Raw genomic sequence first — 16,997 nt, 5'->3', positions numbered from 1 at the left:
CTCTTCACAGAATTGTCAGAGTTGGAAGGGACCTCTAAAGATCATCTAGTGCAACTCCCCTGCTAAAGCAGGATCACCCAGAGCACATTACTCAGGATGCATCCAGGCAGGTCTTGAAGATCTCCAGGGGAGACTTCCACAACCTCCCTGGGCAGCCTGTTCCAGTGCTCCATCACCCTCACCATAAAGAAGTTTTTCCTCATATTTGAATGGAACTTCCTTCTAGAATTCTTACTTCACAAGGACTGAGATTGCCCACCAGATATAGAAGTTAAGAAAGTTCAAAGTGTACAGCAAGTTGCCATACAGTGAACCAAGATTATGCTTTAAAAAAAGCACTTGCCACTCACATGACTGAATAGTTATTGAAGGCAGGCTGCCTTTTCTGCCCCCCCCCTTCGCCACCACCCCATGACCTTGGCTTGTATCTGAACTACCAGTCCTGTTATATACACTATAATCTAGTTAGTGTTTACAGAGAACAAGACAAAAATGCATACAGATTTTGTCATAGTTAGGGAGTTAAAGATTTCATGCAAGTAGTTTTCATGCAGGTAAGGGGAACACAATAGCTGCAGAGACAACAGGAAATACAAACACTCTGAATGGACTGCCTCTCAAGGTAATGAGTTTTCTTTAAAAGTTGCATTTACACAGCTTTTGTACACTTTTGAAGATTTCTGCATAAAAATAAGTTATTAACATGGAAACGGAGACTCGGGTTCCAAAGATAGCTCTTTGAACTTATGTGTGACATATTACCTATTCTCTCAGAGGTTCACTTCCACTATACTGGCAGTCGTGCCAAAGACGACATCAAGACCTCTGATAATTACATTCAGATCCTTAACTTATTTCTGACAAGAAGATTCAGCTAAGGAATATACATTTGCAGGAACAATTACCAGAGGAAACCCAAGTCTGTCATTTTACTCTACTTTCTCACCATCCCCTTTCCTTTGGTCCCCTGAGCAAGTAACAGAACAACAGTGATTAAATTAGGTATTGCTGTAAGAATTGCAAAATCTCCAAACAAAAAAGAAAGAAGGTCTTGGTTTAAAACAAGGTAAAAAAGGGTAAACTACACTTCATATTTTCCCCAACATCCGTGTACATGTGATTCTGCGTATAGACACTTTAAATGTGAATTAGATGGTAAGTGCAATTACTGAAGTAGAAAAGACTACTTATGGTATAAACAAACTGCTGTACTGAGAACGAAAAGACATTTTGAAGAAGTTCATGTGATAAGAGATTGCTTTGATTTCTCCTGACACTTGTTAAGACTATCAGGTAAGTCACTTAAAGGGGTTTTAAATAATTTTATTCCTATATACTTCATTAGAAGACATCAGGAGTGAAACAGTATGAACAGAGTGGTAAATCCCGGTCCCTTCTTTGGGCTGCTAACTCCCAGTGCAAAAGCTCATGACGTGCACAATGAAACTGTATGTGCTTGGTAATACCTTAGCTCCCAACTCCTTTTAAGAAAATTGCTATGGTCACAGAACCCAGCTGGGGCAGGAATTTAAAATCTCCTGTGGAGGAGAAGAATTTTTTTCCACAAAACATCTGAAATCTTAAGGACTGTCCACACTTAACAACCAGGGATGCTGATGCAGCAAAGCACTTCAGCAAGTGCTTACCATCCCATACAGCAAAACTGAACAAAAATGCAAATACTGCTATGCTTGTTCAACTTTAAGCAGTTTTTCATGAAGTAGAATGACATACCTTCAAATCAACTGTATCTCAAGTCTCCCTTTCCTCTGCTCTAGTGATTGAGAAGAGAGCTACAGCTGGACAGAATGCAGATGGCAGAAGTAGCAGAAACAGAATCACAGCCCTTCAAACACGAAGGGGGCCACACTGAAGATCTCAGAATGTTCACTTGAATCAAAGGATATCACTGTATGTTCGCATGTCTGGAGCCAATTTTCAGCTACACTCAAGGCCATGCCAAGATTCCACTACCATAAGTCAAAGCCCATGTTTCCTGTCTTTATCTCTGCTATTGCTTACCCAGCGTCAGGATGATGGAGTGGCAAAGCCATTACCTATTTGATACAATCCTATCTTCTAAACAGGTCAGCAGATTTTCACATACGGAAATACCATGTCCTCATGGTCAATTTAAGCAGCAGCCTGTGTTTTGCAGAAACTTGCTACCTAACAGACACAAAAATAAAAGCTGCTACAACTCAACACCAAGAATTTTTCTTCATTTAATTACATTTTTCAGCCTTCCAGCTCAACCTTTTTTAGCCAGTTTTGCTCAGCTTTTACAGTAACATTCATAAGGACAGGCTATTTTATTTTTACCAGCTGCTGAAATAAAGTTCTAAGTGCTCCAGTTCAGAAACTAGAAGACACTCCAACAATTCACTTGAAAACACGGAATTCTCAGCTCAAAAATTCCAATTTTTTTGCCACCAAAGCACACAGGCTTACAGACATGCTTTTTTTTTTGAAGATTTCTTTAGGAACAGTAAGAGAGCATTTACATGAGTGTACATGAAAAAGAGAAATTACCCTAAGTTTGACAAGCATCGGTTTTAAGCCCACCAGCAAAACAATCAGTTTGCATATGAAGGGGTTGGGGCTTTTTGTTGTGTAATTGCAGCAGGAGAGAATTACTCACTCTGTAACCTAATTAAGACAGAAGCTTGAGGGCTTTTTTTTTTTTAATTAGGGAGAATTCCTGACAGTAAGTGTTATGCATTCACTTTTCATTAAACAAAGAGGAAAAGAACTCAAGATTTAATTTAAGCTTTCTTTTCTTTCCTTTAAATTGTCTTTATGTGAAATTTGTTGAGAACTTTTACATCATCAGCAGTTATCCAAATCTTTCTACTGCCTTTACATTTAAATATTTCTTTGTAAATTTTTTTTCATTTCTACATTTGTTTCTTTGAGAGAAAAAGATTCACCTTTTTGTTACATCAGGCTGATTTGACTACATTATGCAGTAAAGTACTTTTAAAAGGGACAGATGAGGACAGTTTCACCAAAGTGACTGCAGAATTCATTTGTACAGTCCATAGTGAAAGATGCATAACGTCCAACTTCTCATTCTTTTACTAAAGTTCCCATTTCCAATTTTTGCATTGCTGTTAGAATTTCTACTGCAGTCTAAATGATGCATTGCTTGCCAGCAGTCGAGTAGAAGACTTTGTGAATCATATTTAGTTGAACGTTAACCTACACCAAACATTTTCTCTTGCCCATTTTACATGGAGAGAAGACACCACTTAGTACACATAAGCAAACGGTCCTGAAGTTTTCACCCGGAAAAGAGTGAAAAAAGAGGAAAAAAAAAACCCCACTGATTTACATAATAGGCCAGTATTGCCATCACAGGTGCCAAGCATCTCCATGACCTTTAAGCAGGCTGACTGTACACTGAACTTCTGAGGAATGCATGCATGTTCAGTTTCATTTATTTCTACAAACTGGAGGAAAGGGTGACTGATTTATTGAAAGATTATAAGGCTAAAATGCAATCTTGTAGAACAACTCTCATACCTTGTCCTCATCACAATTTACATCCTCTTCCTTTTCATCTAGCCAGTACTAGCAGTAAGCTCTGAGGGTGCTCTTCTGATCTAGGCAGCTTTACACCTTAAGGGATCATAGTAGCTGAGTTGTTATGCATATCCTCTAAAGCATGACCTTCACCTGTAAAAAAAGGCTGTTCCTTGACGTTCCCTATGCTTCAGATTTGAAGTTTTTCCATTTTCTGTTAAGATTTGTCTACTAGATCTTGTCAATGACTAGTGACCAATGGTTCTGGGCTGTTTTGCTAGGTAGTAGCAAGAAACAGACAACAGTCCTCTGATCTGGTTTCTCTCCCTTTTAACTATACAGAGAAAACAACCTGACCACTCAAGTGCTCTGGAACTGGCCCATGCAAGACTGTAAAAGACTGTGAGACACTTCTGTAATGTTTATGCAAACAGATGGGCTAACCCTGAAAGCTACAGCAGTAGTGACAAAGTTGAACAGGAAAAGAGACTGCAGGGATTTGAAGCCTTTACCTATAGAAAGAAAGGTGAAAAAGCCTCATACACATAGGAAAAAATGAAAGTGCACAGGATGGAGAGGGAGAGGAGAAAGGCAAGACCAATGTCTGAAATACTGAGTGGGGGTTGCAGGGAAGAAAAAGCCTTAAGATTTTGGCTATAAGAACAGGGTAACACATTTGTACAGAGTAAAGCTAAGCTAGCCAAAGCAGTTACATAGGGCTACCCTGAGTTCACAAGGAGTTTCCAACTGTAATTTGGATGTTCAAGCAATATATAGTGTAGTTTCCATTGAAAACCTACAGATAATTCACAGTAATATCGACAGCCTCCAGGGAACTCATATTTAATATCACATCTGTCTGGACGACATGGCATGATACAAAAGCCTTTAAGGAAGGAAGGGAAGTCCAGGGTAGGAACTCGAGAGAGGAAGTCACTGTGAGAATGGCTCTCCACCCACAGAAAGGGAATGTCGAGAAAAAACAATACCCAAGTGAAGGGGGGGGGGGGGGAGCTGAAGCCTTCCTTTGAGAAAAAAAAAAAACCTTAAATGAAAAAATGTTGATTTTTTTTTTTAAGATTAAAATAAAGAAGTCATATAAGTTCCACAGTTTATCCTATAAATGGAAGTGATGGATACCAAACAGTGTGTGTAACACTGCATTATTATTCTGTTTTGTGGCATTTATCACACCTGTAATTTTAGAGTTAGGTGCTTAAGTTTAGAGACCTAAGTAGTTGGATTCTGACACTCAGGTGTCCACTTGGCTTTGCCAGCAAGCTGCATGGGATATTTTTTCCTAAACAGGGGAAAAAAATAGCATTTATAGCTGAACTAGCCTATTTCACATACGACAGTTGCCATAAATATTTAAGACCAGCAGAGAATATTCTTTAACAGATTCAGGGTCTGAAAATACTGTCAGTGTTCTACTTAAAATTTAGAAACATTTTCTTAATTAAGTCTATGGACACAGCTTTAGATAGGTCTTACACTGCAAGTCAATTTTAAGTTTTTGTATCTGGAAGGAAAGAGACTCTTAGGTTTCTAACTATTTCAGTTATACTGCACCATCTAGTTCAGAGCCAACTGCGGTGCTCACAAAACCTGGCTGTGCTTTCAAGAGCAGCTCAAGACAACCAAGACTGTCCAGCCCTTCTCCCACCTGTGCCCATCCATCCACTGCTATCTCCTTCCTTACCGTGGCACTAGATTTCCACACAAACCTGTCCAAAAAAGAGAAACCTATGTCCACACAAGACAGGTTTTTCAGGAGCCCTTGCTCATCCGGGTGAGTGCAGGACTATTAGAATTGGTGTAGAGGACAGAATAGGAACATGTAGCCAAAGGTGTTGAAGAAGGGAGAACAAAGACACACTGACCGCTATCTCAGATCAGCTTAAACATCTTGCAAAATTGTTTCCTGGTCAGGGTTGATTTCTCCTCACTGGTTTTAAATAGTTCAAAGGAATGCACTGTATTTTTTGTAAACATCCCTTTAATTAGCCCAATTGGCCTCCTTATCTGTGGAAGCAACCAAATATTCACTTGAGGCCCTGTGTCACCTTAAAAACTTGCGCTGAATTGGTGTTTCAACTTCTCCAAGACACACAAGAATCCTACCTGGTTCTCAATCAGGAAGTTCTTCTTTAAACAAATGAATATCTAGAAACTAGGAGAAAGGCAGCTACCCGTAAGGGATACTATGGCACATGAGAATATTCCAGATTGCTTATTAACCGAAGTTTTTTTCTTCATGCTGTACTGAACTCACACGTAAGTGCTAATGAAGAGAAATTGTACTAGACTAACATGAGACTGAGAAGAAATTTTATATTTCTCTACACTTATCCTGAAAAATAGGATCAATACATTCTGCACTTGATGTGCTGACAGGATGTCAACTTCAGCTTTTGTAAAGAAATCCACAATTTAAAGTTAAATTACAGGGTGTCAAAGAGGAATTCCAGCTGTATTGGAGAAATAAGCTCCATAAAACTCAGCAAACAACAGCCTCAAAACAGATCAGATATTCAGCTTAAAGGTGCTGCTCACCTAAGAAAAAGGTATTTTTCATAGCCTACATTCTTATTAGAGATAATGGTGTTAAGTAACCCCACAGACAAATAAATGCAATCATTCTGAGCTGAACCTATATAGCTTGTAATTGCTACTGAGGGCAAGTGAAAATTTAAATTCTCCCACTCTTACACACGTATTGTTGCTTTTATTTTCAGCCAGGACAACCATATTTGCTTTGCTTCTCATTTTACATGTACAGTCTGAGGTAAGGAAGCATGCAAAAGATTTAAAGAAACTGAGATAGGTCAACCTCATGCTGCTGAAGATTTTGCAAGCATCTGTATTAAGACTGTTCTTTGCAGAAAAGCAGATGCAGTGAATTTTTTTTTTTCCACAAGCAATCAAGGGAAAGAATCAACACCTCAGACAAGAGCTTCTAGGAATACAAAAAAAACTATTAAGAAGAAGAAGAGATTAAAAAAAGCCAAAGCATTTGGACTTTTGACACCTAGAGGTAAGGTATAAACAAGAGAAAAATCAATACACCATTTCCAGTAGCTGAGATGAGACGGTCATCCTCAACTCACCTCCTAGCCACTTTAAAAGGACTTTATTTTACTTTTCCACCCTAAGGAATGCAAAATATTTCTACTACCAGCAAACTGATTGTTCTGACAACACCAGAAGCTGTGGCCAGGCTTCAGTAAACAGGATATATGTATTTAAAAGCCTGAACTACGTTCTAATCTCTGCTACTATTCTACTTGCACCTATGCACTACTTACAGGGTTTTTTTGTTTTGTGATCTGTGATTTGGCTAGCAGAGAAGCCAGATCAGCAACCTGGACCAGCAGATGACAGTTTCACTAAACGACTCCCTCACTATGCTTTACACTTTTGGTTGAGTGAAGGCAAGGGTGGTGGAGACAAGGAGTGAAAGAAGCTGAGCTGGGCCAGCCTCAACACAGAGTGCAGTTTCTTGTCCAGCCATTTATTAACAGAACTACATCATATTCTGTTTTTTCCACATTCAACAGCTTAGTACCAAATGGGAGCACTAGTTTTGATATCTATATTACCAATCCATTAGAACAAGTCACAACAGTTGTTTAAAAATACTCATAGACAACTGTGTTCTCCCTTATATATACATTTCAATCCAAGAACTGGACTTTGAGAAGCACTAAGTACCTGTTAGTCTAAAAACAATGCAGTTGTTTCTCCTATGAGCATTTACAGAGTACTAAATAAGAAACACTCAGAGACAAGACAGTAACATATCCTAGCCTTACTCTACTGCTTACACAGAGAAAAACATGCACCTCAAGTGAGCCAGTTGCTCAGCAAAGCAAACTTTGCAAGCAAAGGCGATGGCCTGGGCTCTGCTCTGTTCAGGGGAGAGGGAAGGTTGAATTTAGACCAGGCGATCAACAAACACCTGGTACTCCTTAGTAGTTCACCCAGTAGGGCAGAGGCCAATTGCCCTGATTACTGCAGAAAGATTTAAGACCCTCAGACTAATATCTAAAAGCAAAAGGAACTAGAGGTGGGGTGGGAGGCAAGGAGAGGTCAGCAGCTCCTTGTGTTGCAGTGCTGCTCATGGGGTGGGGAAGAGTCCAAATTGCTGCAGCCAGAGCAAGCCAGAGTGACTACTGCTATAACACTTCCTGTGTAAGGGAAATTCAATATTTAATAACTGCTTGCATTACATGCTCAGTATTAGGTTCACTGTTGGAGGCTTTGACTGTATTGTCTAGAGAATTAAAAACCCCACAGAAACAAATCCATGCACATGCCTAAAGACCAAGATCTTCCACAATCTACTTAAAGCACTGGATTTAACAGAGAGGTAAAACAATACAGCAAAAAAACCTGAACTATCAAGGTCAGCTCTTGGCAATGCACAGAGGGATTTTTTTTTTTTTCACTACAGGTAACATCAACTCTGAATGCCATTTAAGACCACTACTCTTTTAAACTCTGTAAATTATAACTATTTTTCCATTTTAATCTTTGGTTTGTGGGAACGCACAGGAAGAGGCTTTCAGAGTATTTCACATTAGCTAATAATCTGAAAAAAATCTGAAAAACCTAATCTGAAATACCATTCAGTCTCTAGAAATACAATAGGCAATTAGTTTTTAGAAATGTAAATGCTCTTTTTCCACCGAGTTGAACAAGCATCATAATGTTTTTGTTAAAGACTCTTTAAATAAGTCAGGCCTTACAATGGCAGTGTTACAGAGGGACTCAATATCCATAAGACTGTCTACCTTGGCATCCACCAGAATGTCACTTTATGCTGAAACATGGTGGCATGCAACAATGTTGAAAGAGTATTTTCAGTTATCAGAACCACTTTTTTTTCATGGTACACTGAAGTTTTTAGCGTCTAACTACATTATTGAGAAGACAAGCTCTGTATTAAGCTAGATCTAAATATAATTTTAAAAGGAAAAATTAGAATAACCTGTATTTTAGAGCTATCAGAGCAATTGTTTTGTACTAATTCAGAAGACTTCCCAAGAAGTGCGTTTAACCAGAAATTGTACAAAATATACAACATTGTTTTTTATATTTGAATATAATGAATAGTGCCACAGCACAGAAAGTCTTCCAGTAGTCATATAATAGAGCAGGTGTTGCTTTCCAGTTTCAGTGGAAATTATCTGCATTAAGTTTGTGATTTTACTTTCTATATATTAATGATCAGAGATTTTTTCGAGATAGAAAGAATGACAAGAAACTGAGCCTGCAAGCAGAAATAGTGACCTTACTTCCATTTCCAGGATCTTCATTAGCATTAGACCTAGTCACCATACTGGCTTGGAGCACTTTAACCGAATACTAGTACTGCAGTATAGGCTCACCTAACAAAACGTTTTAAGCCATAATTTCCCTGAGTCAGCAAAAAGCTACAAAATTTGCTCAAGAAACACCAAGAAAATAAGACACCGATTAAGATGATGATTTTTGGAACTTCATGGCGAATGGCTCCTGACTGGAGCTATTTGCAGGGCTTGATTTCATTGCCTACTTTCTGTGTCTCAGCAATAAGAGCCCTTGACCCATTAAGCGCCATATATGCTCCCCATTAGGTTGCTGTACATGAGAAGGTTCCCTCGTTACAATTAAAAGGTTATTCTCTCAAATGTCTCTATCAATAGTTTCCAAACCAGCCCCTTTAGCTTAAGGTTCATTGCCCTTCAGATACTTCAATATAAGGCAGATAAGCTTAGATAGGTGTTCCTTATCACCCAGTACTCCAGTTGCGGAAAATACTGCACCTACTGTTACGTTTCAGTGAGTCATCCAAGACTCAGTCAGAACAGGCTTACAGTAATCTGCAGATCTGCAATAATAACAGGACAAAGATAAAGAGACAAAAAAGCCCTAAGATAAATTTGAGGGAAAAATTCTACCTTATTCTGAGGCAGAAGCTACCTGAGATGCTGAAAATTGATATATAATCCCTCTACACTTAAGGCAAGTAAAACTCCTGCTCAGTACAGCTTCCTCCTTCCCTAGGAAAGAGATCATGCAACAAAAGCCTATGACCCTTCTGCTATACAAGGGATGGCCAGTTAACATCTCAAAGCTACCTTATGAGATCAAGCAAACCCACGTGGCCCCTCCAAAAGTGGCATGATTAGCAATGGCAGCCAAAGGGAAGGATGCACAAAAATCTAGGCTAAGTCTAGCAAGATCCATTGTTTCAGCAGCAGCATCACAGAAATAAGGCTCTATTGATATTGCTCCTGCACACCTTTGGCTCCATTTAGTAGAATCTGGATTTATAGCCATTTGAAGATTGGCGCCCTGACCTGATATACTTGCCTTCCTTAATTTGAAATACAAAAAAGCTTTATTTTCCCGATGCCAGATATCAAGATGCCAAGGAACAGGAGATGCCAAAATTGCGTTGAAGTACAATACTGAAGTGCCTTAACACATTGAGTTAGACTGCATCTTGGTTAGAGGTTTTTAAAGATGAATCAGCAAAGACTATAACAGACCAAGACCTGCCTATTAATGCTTCTTGTATTGGTTGTTTCAAATCCTCTAACTCTCTCTGTTACCATATTGAGTGTTTGGTAAGTGCACCAGACAGTTGCAGCATTATTTTTCTGTATCATATTCTGCTAAATAATATTAATCTTACTATTCATGGTCTATTTTTGGTTTCTATTATGAACAAGCAGTCTTGATTTTAAAGCTGGACGTGACTGCGCTAGAAGAATTCGTATACCAGAGAATCCAGCAAGAGTAGTTTGAAATGCACAGTTCAAGTCTACTGATTGACACATTTTAGTTCTGTGCCTCTGAGATCAGTCTGGGAAAGGAAAATTCCTACCAGAAAATGGGTCAACTCATTAGCAGTTGTTTGTTAGGCAACAAGAGATAAGCAGAAGATCCTTAATATAAGTGGCACAGTTTTCTTCCAGCTTTTAAACTGCACAAATATACTCATCTAGCTGGAAAATTGCTTTTGAGTCTGCTTAAAGGTGGGACTGAGAGGTCTACTGCCACAGCTGAACTGACTAGTAGTTCCTGATATAGTGGCAACTATATTGTTTCAACAAAACAGTCTAAGAAAGTATCTTAAAGAAATCTTGCTTCTTCATGATAGCCCAGTTTTATGAAAAAAATTAAAACTATCTAAAGCTAAAACTAGTCACCCATTATCTCACTTTAGTGTTTGCGGACTTTTCACTTGTCTTCAGTCAACTATTATACCTGATTAAACCCCAAGGGGGAGGAGTTTCTGCTACAGGACAGGGAAGAGAACCAATCCCTACCACCACCACACACACACCCCCCAGCAGATACAGTGGTAATCAAGCCTATACCAAAAATCTGCTTTTTTTTTTTTAAGGCCATTCTTATGTGGGTGTTATATATTGCCAATAAGGTGCTATTTAATTCTGTTCAGCACTTGCTTTTTTTCTTCCCCATCATCCAAGATAAGATTCTTTTAATTCTCCTGGAACAATTCTAGAAAGAGCATTATCAGTTGTCGGTGTTAAATCCAAAGTCACTTGGAAGGCTGTAAAGCTTAAGTTATCTTTCATCATCAGGTACATTCCAGAGTTAGGTCACCTCTTTGTGCCACCTGCTTCTGTGGGTCCATCACAGTCACAGATAGATGACTATGACAGCTTTATCCTGTCATCAGCATCTGGTCAGTGCAATAGCGCTCCTATATAAAACTGTGCAGAGGCAGGCAACTATTTGTCAACTCTTTACTTCCCCTCCCAGTATGAGTTCATGGTATGTAACTCTTTAGAACCAGGTCGGTGTATTGAATCAGCTCAGCACAGGCTCCACAAGCACCCAAGTGGCTATAAAGGTGAGGTATGATCTCTTTAACTATGAGAGATGAGCTATTTTATCATTTAGCTGTAGTGTAGCACTTTGTTTTCTACACAAAATATGTCAGAAGCCCCATCCCTCCCATTCCCTTTAGCAAAGGGCACCACCTTCACATAGGCATGCTGCAAGAAGCCTGCTGTCTAAGGTTGAAAAGTCACCAGGATTCAAGCAGCTGGTAAGGACAAGCATCTTCCTCTGTTATGCCAAGAGGAAAGAGCCTAGAGAGGGGGCGGGAAGAAGTCACTGTTGCCAAGATCAGGAACAAGGGACAACTTCACATCCAGAGTATTCAGTCTTACATATTTGAGAAAGCACAGTAAGAGAGAAGATTTTGCCCTGTTTTTAGGTGGCAACCATGTTTCTAAATGAACTGAGAGTCAATGGTACCTGGTGAAAAGTGTCATTTGAAGACAAGCTGCCCTTTCACATGAACCTGCTACAGCTCAACAGTGTATTCATGCACTAGAAAAAAAGATTTAACATCCATGTGCCATGGAAAATGGTGACACATATGTTAGTGAGTCACAAATAATAGTGGAGGAGGTTTTATTTGAACTAGGGCAATCAGGAAGTGCTAACCCACATAGGAGGCGGCCTTCCTTGATTGAACAGCAATACCTTAATTGTCACGGAGACAGCTGCCTTTAGTGACAGCACAAGTATACACTCCAAAAATAGAAGAACAGCACCTAAAGCAAAAACATTTTACAGGGTGTGCAGAGTGGTCCAGCCATCTTACTCTCACAGGTGAGATACTGCAAAAGCAGACTCACCTGTCCTACACATATGCATCTGCTTTTTAGCATACTGCCTTGTATCACACAACATTCCAGCAGTCTTTAAATAGTAAACTTAAAATGATGTAAGCATTTAGTATTTCTGGATTTAGTTCTCAACAGGTTCATCTGTTGGGAAGACTAGATGTCGTCCTCCTCCTCTTACTCAGAAGTGGTTTCATAACAAAAGAGATCAATAGGACTGCCACAATCTCACCTTCTTCACCACCAGCTACCTATCAACCTCCTTTTTTTGCATGGGTACAGTTCACAGCTCAGGGTGCCTCAACACCCAAATAGCAGGCAGCTCCAATGCTACAGAATGGCTGGGCAGTAGGGAATTTTCCAGTTGGCTTCTTGAACCAGCAGTGTAGGACATGGAGGGGAGGGGGGAAAGAAAAAAAAAACACACAAGAAGAGATCCCTACACATACACCACACATAACTGGATTCTATGGCAGTTTTACATTTAACTAAGTAACTTTTTACTATTTCCAACGTATTGCAGAAGAGTAGATCAGAACAGCGAAGGGCCAAATTCTCAGAATACATCAGTTTTTCTAGTCTTAGGTTGTATATATTCTTGTGTTAGACTAGCAATCACCTACTAACAAGTATGCTCCCTAATTACTCACAATAGCGTGTCAGTGATTGCATAGTTAGGCAAGGGACTAAAGAAGCACAGTTCTGCTGTATTGCAGCCATGCACTCAAGTTAGGCATAAATTGCAACAAGCACAGACCAGATGCGAGCTGTCCTGGAGTCCAGCATCGGAGAGAATATTTTTCTTATTGCTCCAGTCACCTCTGTAGAATTTACTTCTATCGGACTTGGTCTTAGTGAGAGTTTGGTCTATAGGTAAGTGTATTTAGTAGTTCTTCCACTGATTACGGGAATGGATTTCCCAACTTTGCTCTTTAAAGTGTTGTTTACCTGCCTTAATGAAGGAGCCTGACTTAAGAGTCAAACAATACACCTGCAAGAGTGACACAGAGCATAAGCATAGCGCCTAATGAAGACAGCAGTCACCAGTCACAAGCTAACTAATTAAGTTATTCTAATAAGCTATCATTTTTTTTTGCATTGACAAATTGAAAGTGTAACAAACCAAAGAATCAAGTCTCAGTATCAGCAAAAAATTATTTCACTTTTGTCTAGAAATGTCATTCCATTTACACATCTGTGCCATGCTATATAAAATGTCTCTCCATCAGAAAAACAAGGAGAGACAAGTAAGATGAGTATGTAGGAGAAAAATGCTGCAGTCCAGGCTATTCATGCTTTCCATAGATGGAAGAAGTTGACCACTGTCTACTGGACCACACAGGGTAAGGGAGCTGCTGCCTGTGGCACTGCAGAGCTGCACACAGACATGCAGCACACACACCCCAGCACTGCAGATCAGCACACACTTGCAGAATGCAGATACAGCCTCATACCACTATTTAAGGACAGATACTGCAGTAGTAATTTGCAGGTTTTTCTTCTTTTAGATTACAGGACTTTATTGCTACTTTATTGTTGAAATACTAGTATCATTTAGAAGAGAAGAATTATCAGCCTGCTAAGAGAAAGAGTTTTTGTTTATTTTCTCACAGCACCAAAGACTGCTTTCCCTCAATTCCCTCTCCCTTACTGGGTAGAAAGATGGATGAGGGAGGGAGTTTCCTTAATGCCAGCTACGAGCAACCTTAAACTTACATTTCAGGCAACCAAACTGATCTAATAGCTTAATGCCACATAAAGGGGAGATGTTCCTCCTTCCTGTGCTGCCTGCTCTTTCTTGATCTCCTTCTTAGTGTGTTACCTCTGGTCTACCTTGAGCACTTGTCCAACCTTTCAATAAACCCATTTAAATCACTAAAAATCAATAAAGATCTTTTTCTGCTCCTTACCTTTTGGAAAACTCGTGTTAGGAGAGTTGAACCTGCACAAAGAATTATTTGACTAAAACAGGAGCAAACAAGTCACAGATATACAGTCAGAGTCATCTGCTTCCATTGCAGTGAGCTTATGGATAAGCCAAGTCACTGTAACTTGAGGTGATATCCTTTCTTTTTTTCTGTCCAACATTGCTGAGACAGATTAATTTTTCTTTCTTATGTTCACTTACTATGGGGAAGGTGCAGGCAGAAGACAAAGGAAAAAAAGAGGCAAGCTCTGTATCAGCTGACAGAGTATGTTACTGGTAGCCCTTTTTGTGGCAGAACAGGCTATGCACCAAGATTGAGAGTTCAGTCTTCTGGTCTACATAGTTTTAAACCTTCAGTATGACGCAGTTAAAGAAGTTCTCTTGAAGGCTTCATGATCTCTTTCTTTAGTGGAAATACTAGGTATCAGATTATCGATACTGACAGGCCACTTTATCTGGGAAGTTACCTCAGTCATTTGAGCAGATATCAAAGTGCACATGGCAGGGGGCTGAGAAAGGGCGGGGAACAAGTGATTTAGAATAAAAGTCCACAATCAACAGGAACTATTTTTACAGTAAAAAATTAAACAAGATTCCCCCTTTAGACACACAGGCTTAAGAACTTAAGGGCCTGTCTCAATCACATGGGAGTGAGGGAGAAAAGATAATTTGGTCCTATATCCAGTATCTTTCCCATTCCTACACTAAGATATTTTCATCTCAGCTAGAGTTTCATTGAAACCTGTAACTCAATGCGTTTGAAGTTGCAGGCGTCAAGAGACTTCACGTTATGCACTGCCTGCATTTTTCTTCCCTCTAGTAGGAAGTAAACAAGCCCAAGGGAAAATATAAAGTCTGTCAACCCTCCAGCACACTGAGGCATCAGATTAGGGCATCTGTGATCCAAATGCTACATGGGGGCAGGGGAAAGTGTGTAAATTGATATTACACTGCAGGGCAAGGTCAAGAATCCACCCCCCAGGTAGTAACTTGGAGCAGGAAGAAATCCTCATTCCTTTAGCTGGACAGCCCTGAATCACATGCCTCCTAAGGTCTTAATTTTTAACACATTTTGTTCTCCTTAATTACTCAAGATTATTTAGGACATGCACATATGCTTCAAACAGACCAAAGTATATGCACAGTGCAAACTTTTGTCCGATTATAAAGATTTTGTAACAATTATCAGGACAGACACAACTGCTTTACTGGCCATAAGGATGGCATTGAAGTTTAAGCCTTGCTACAGTATAGCTTTGTAAAACTCCTGATCTGAATAAAGACTGCTCCTACATGGATCTGCTATCATTCTCCAAAAGTTCGCTCTCCCTCATATAACAGTTATTCATAGCAATGCATCATTCACCATAATTTTCTTCTTCAATGCCATTTAGCTACGGCTACCATTGCTACTTGAAGCATCTAGCCAGGTAAAACGCTGGTCATTATTTTCATACTGATACTAGAGACATCTTCAGCCAAAAGGGATTTCACAAGCCAGACCTGTTTGACTGAACACCACTCAATGAACACGAGGAGAAAGTGAATTAGATTTATTACTGAAGTACTACTCTCATTAAACATCCAAAACTAGCACTACCTAAAATTGACCCAGTACATCTTCAGCTACTGAAGACACTTCCCAGGCTCTCAACACCCAGGAGTCCCAGCTTTTTACAGGGTACGACTTCTCCTTCGCTGATCGATAACTAGCATCCTTACTCTTCGTGCCGCCTCTAGCCAAGAGGAGAGCTAATGCCAATTGACAGGCAACGACGTAGTTTCAACAGAGCTAGAGAGTGAATCACAACAAAGAAACATGAGGAAGGTGCTGTTGTTGGGACTAGCCGAGACAGCCGTTCGCAGGGCTGCGGCAGTGTGCTGTGTAGCTGCTGCGGTTCCACGCACGGCCATCACCGCACCGAGACACCACCGCTCCTGCCCCTCGCTGCTGCACACAGACACCAGGGCGCGAACCCCATCCTCTGACAAACGCCCCACTGCACTCTCAGCCTCCAGCATCTGCTGAGTCTCACCGAGGCCGCCTACAACTCCAACCTTAAAGCGAACCCTCTGACTCTACTGCACACCACCTATGGAGCCACCTCTGCCCGAGGCTGGGATGGACCGTGTTTCCCGTGATGCCGGCCCCTTTCAGGGCAGCCTCCCGACCCACCACGGGTGACAAGCACATCCCAGCCTGCAGACACCCACCTTCCCAGCACAGGCTTTTTGTCACAACCGATCGACAGCCGACAGAAGAGGTTAGGGCAGGAAGAGTGAGGACATCAGAGAGAAAAGGCAGTTCCAGATGTCAGTGGATGAGCGGCAGCAGCTCCCGTCCCCCACCCCCCGGGGTCTCCCCTTCCCAGCCCGCAGCCCCGGGGGGTCGACAGCAGCCGGGCTGCTGCGGGCGAGGGGCGGCAGAGCGCAGCCCCGCCGCCTCCCGGGGGTTGAGGGGGGAGGCGGGGAAGGGAAGGGGAGGGCGAGAGGGAAGGCGGGGGGTGGTGGTGGTGTGAAGGGATGGCAGGCAGCGTTGTGGAAGCGGCAGACAGGCAGGGCCAAGGCGCAGGCTGGAAGAAGACCCGCTGCGGGGTGGTGCCTGGCTCCGCGGGGAAGGGAGGGGGGGTAGCATGCCATTAGCCCGGTGCCGTGCGGGGAGGGAGCGGAGCGCCCCGGCAACGGCTTCCCTCGCGAAACCCACCCCCCCACACACCCCAACCACCTCCCTCCTCCCCTCCGCGCCCCGCCGACCTACCCAGCACCACGCAGACCACGTCCAGCGCCACGAACGGCAGCCTCCTCCTGTCAAACATGCTGGCAGCGCCGGGCGCCCGGCCTCAGGCGCGGCGGCGCCTTCTCCTCCTCCTCCTCCTCTGGCGGCGCGG

General features: G+C 41.4%; 1 protein-coding gene across 2 annotated transcripts in view; it reads right to left on the bottom strand.

Moving 5' to 3' along the window:
• Positions 1–16,997, bottom strand: part of PLPP1 (phospholipid phosphatase 1) — a 61,357-nt gene extending 44,360 nt beyond the window's left edge. Inside the window, exon 1 of one of the 2 annotated variants that reach the window (XM_014964996.1) lies at positions 16,868–16,997. In XM_014964996.1, coding sequence (XP_014820482.1) covers positions 16,868–16,925 — 58 coding nt within the window. In that variant the 5' untranslated portion in view covers positions 16,926–16,997. The remainder of the gene's footprint in view (positions 1–16,867) is intronic. The other variant, XM_014964997.1, reaches the window with a different exon arrangement.

Source organism: Calidris pugnax, unplaced genomic scaffold (assembly GCF_001431845.1).
Source record: "Calidris pugnax isolate Ruff unplaced genomic scaffold, ASM143184v1 scaffold273, whole genome shotgun sequence".
NCBI classification, from domain to species: Eukaryota; Metazoa; Chordata; class Aves; order Charadriiformes; family Scolopacidae; genus Calidris; species Calidris pugnax.
This window is presented reverse-complemented; position numbering and strand designations above follow the sequence as displayed.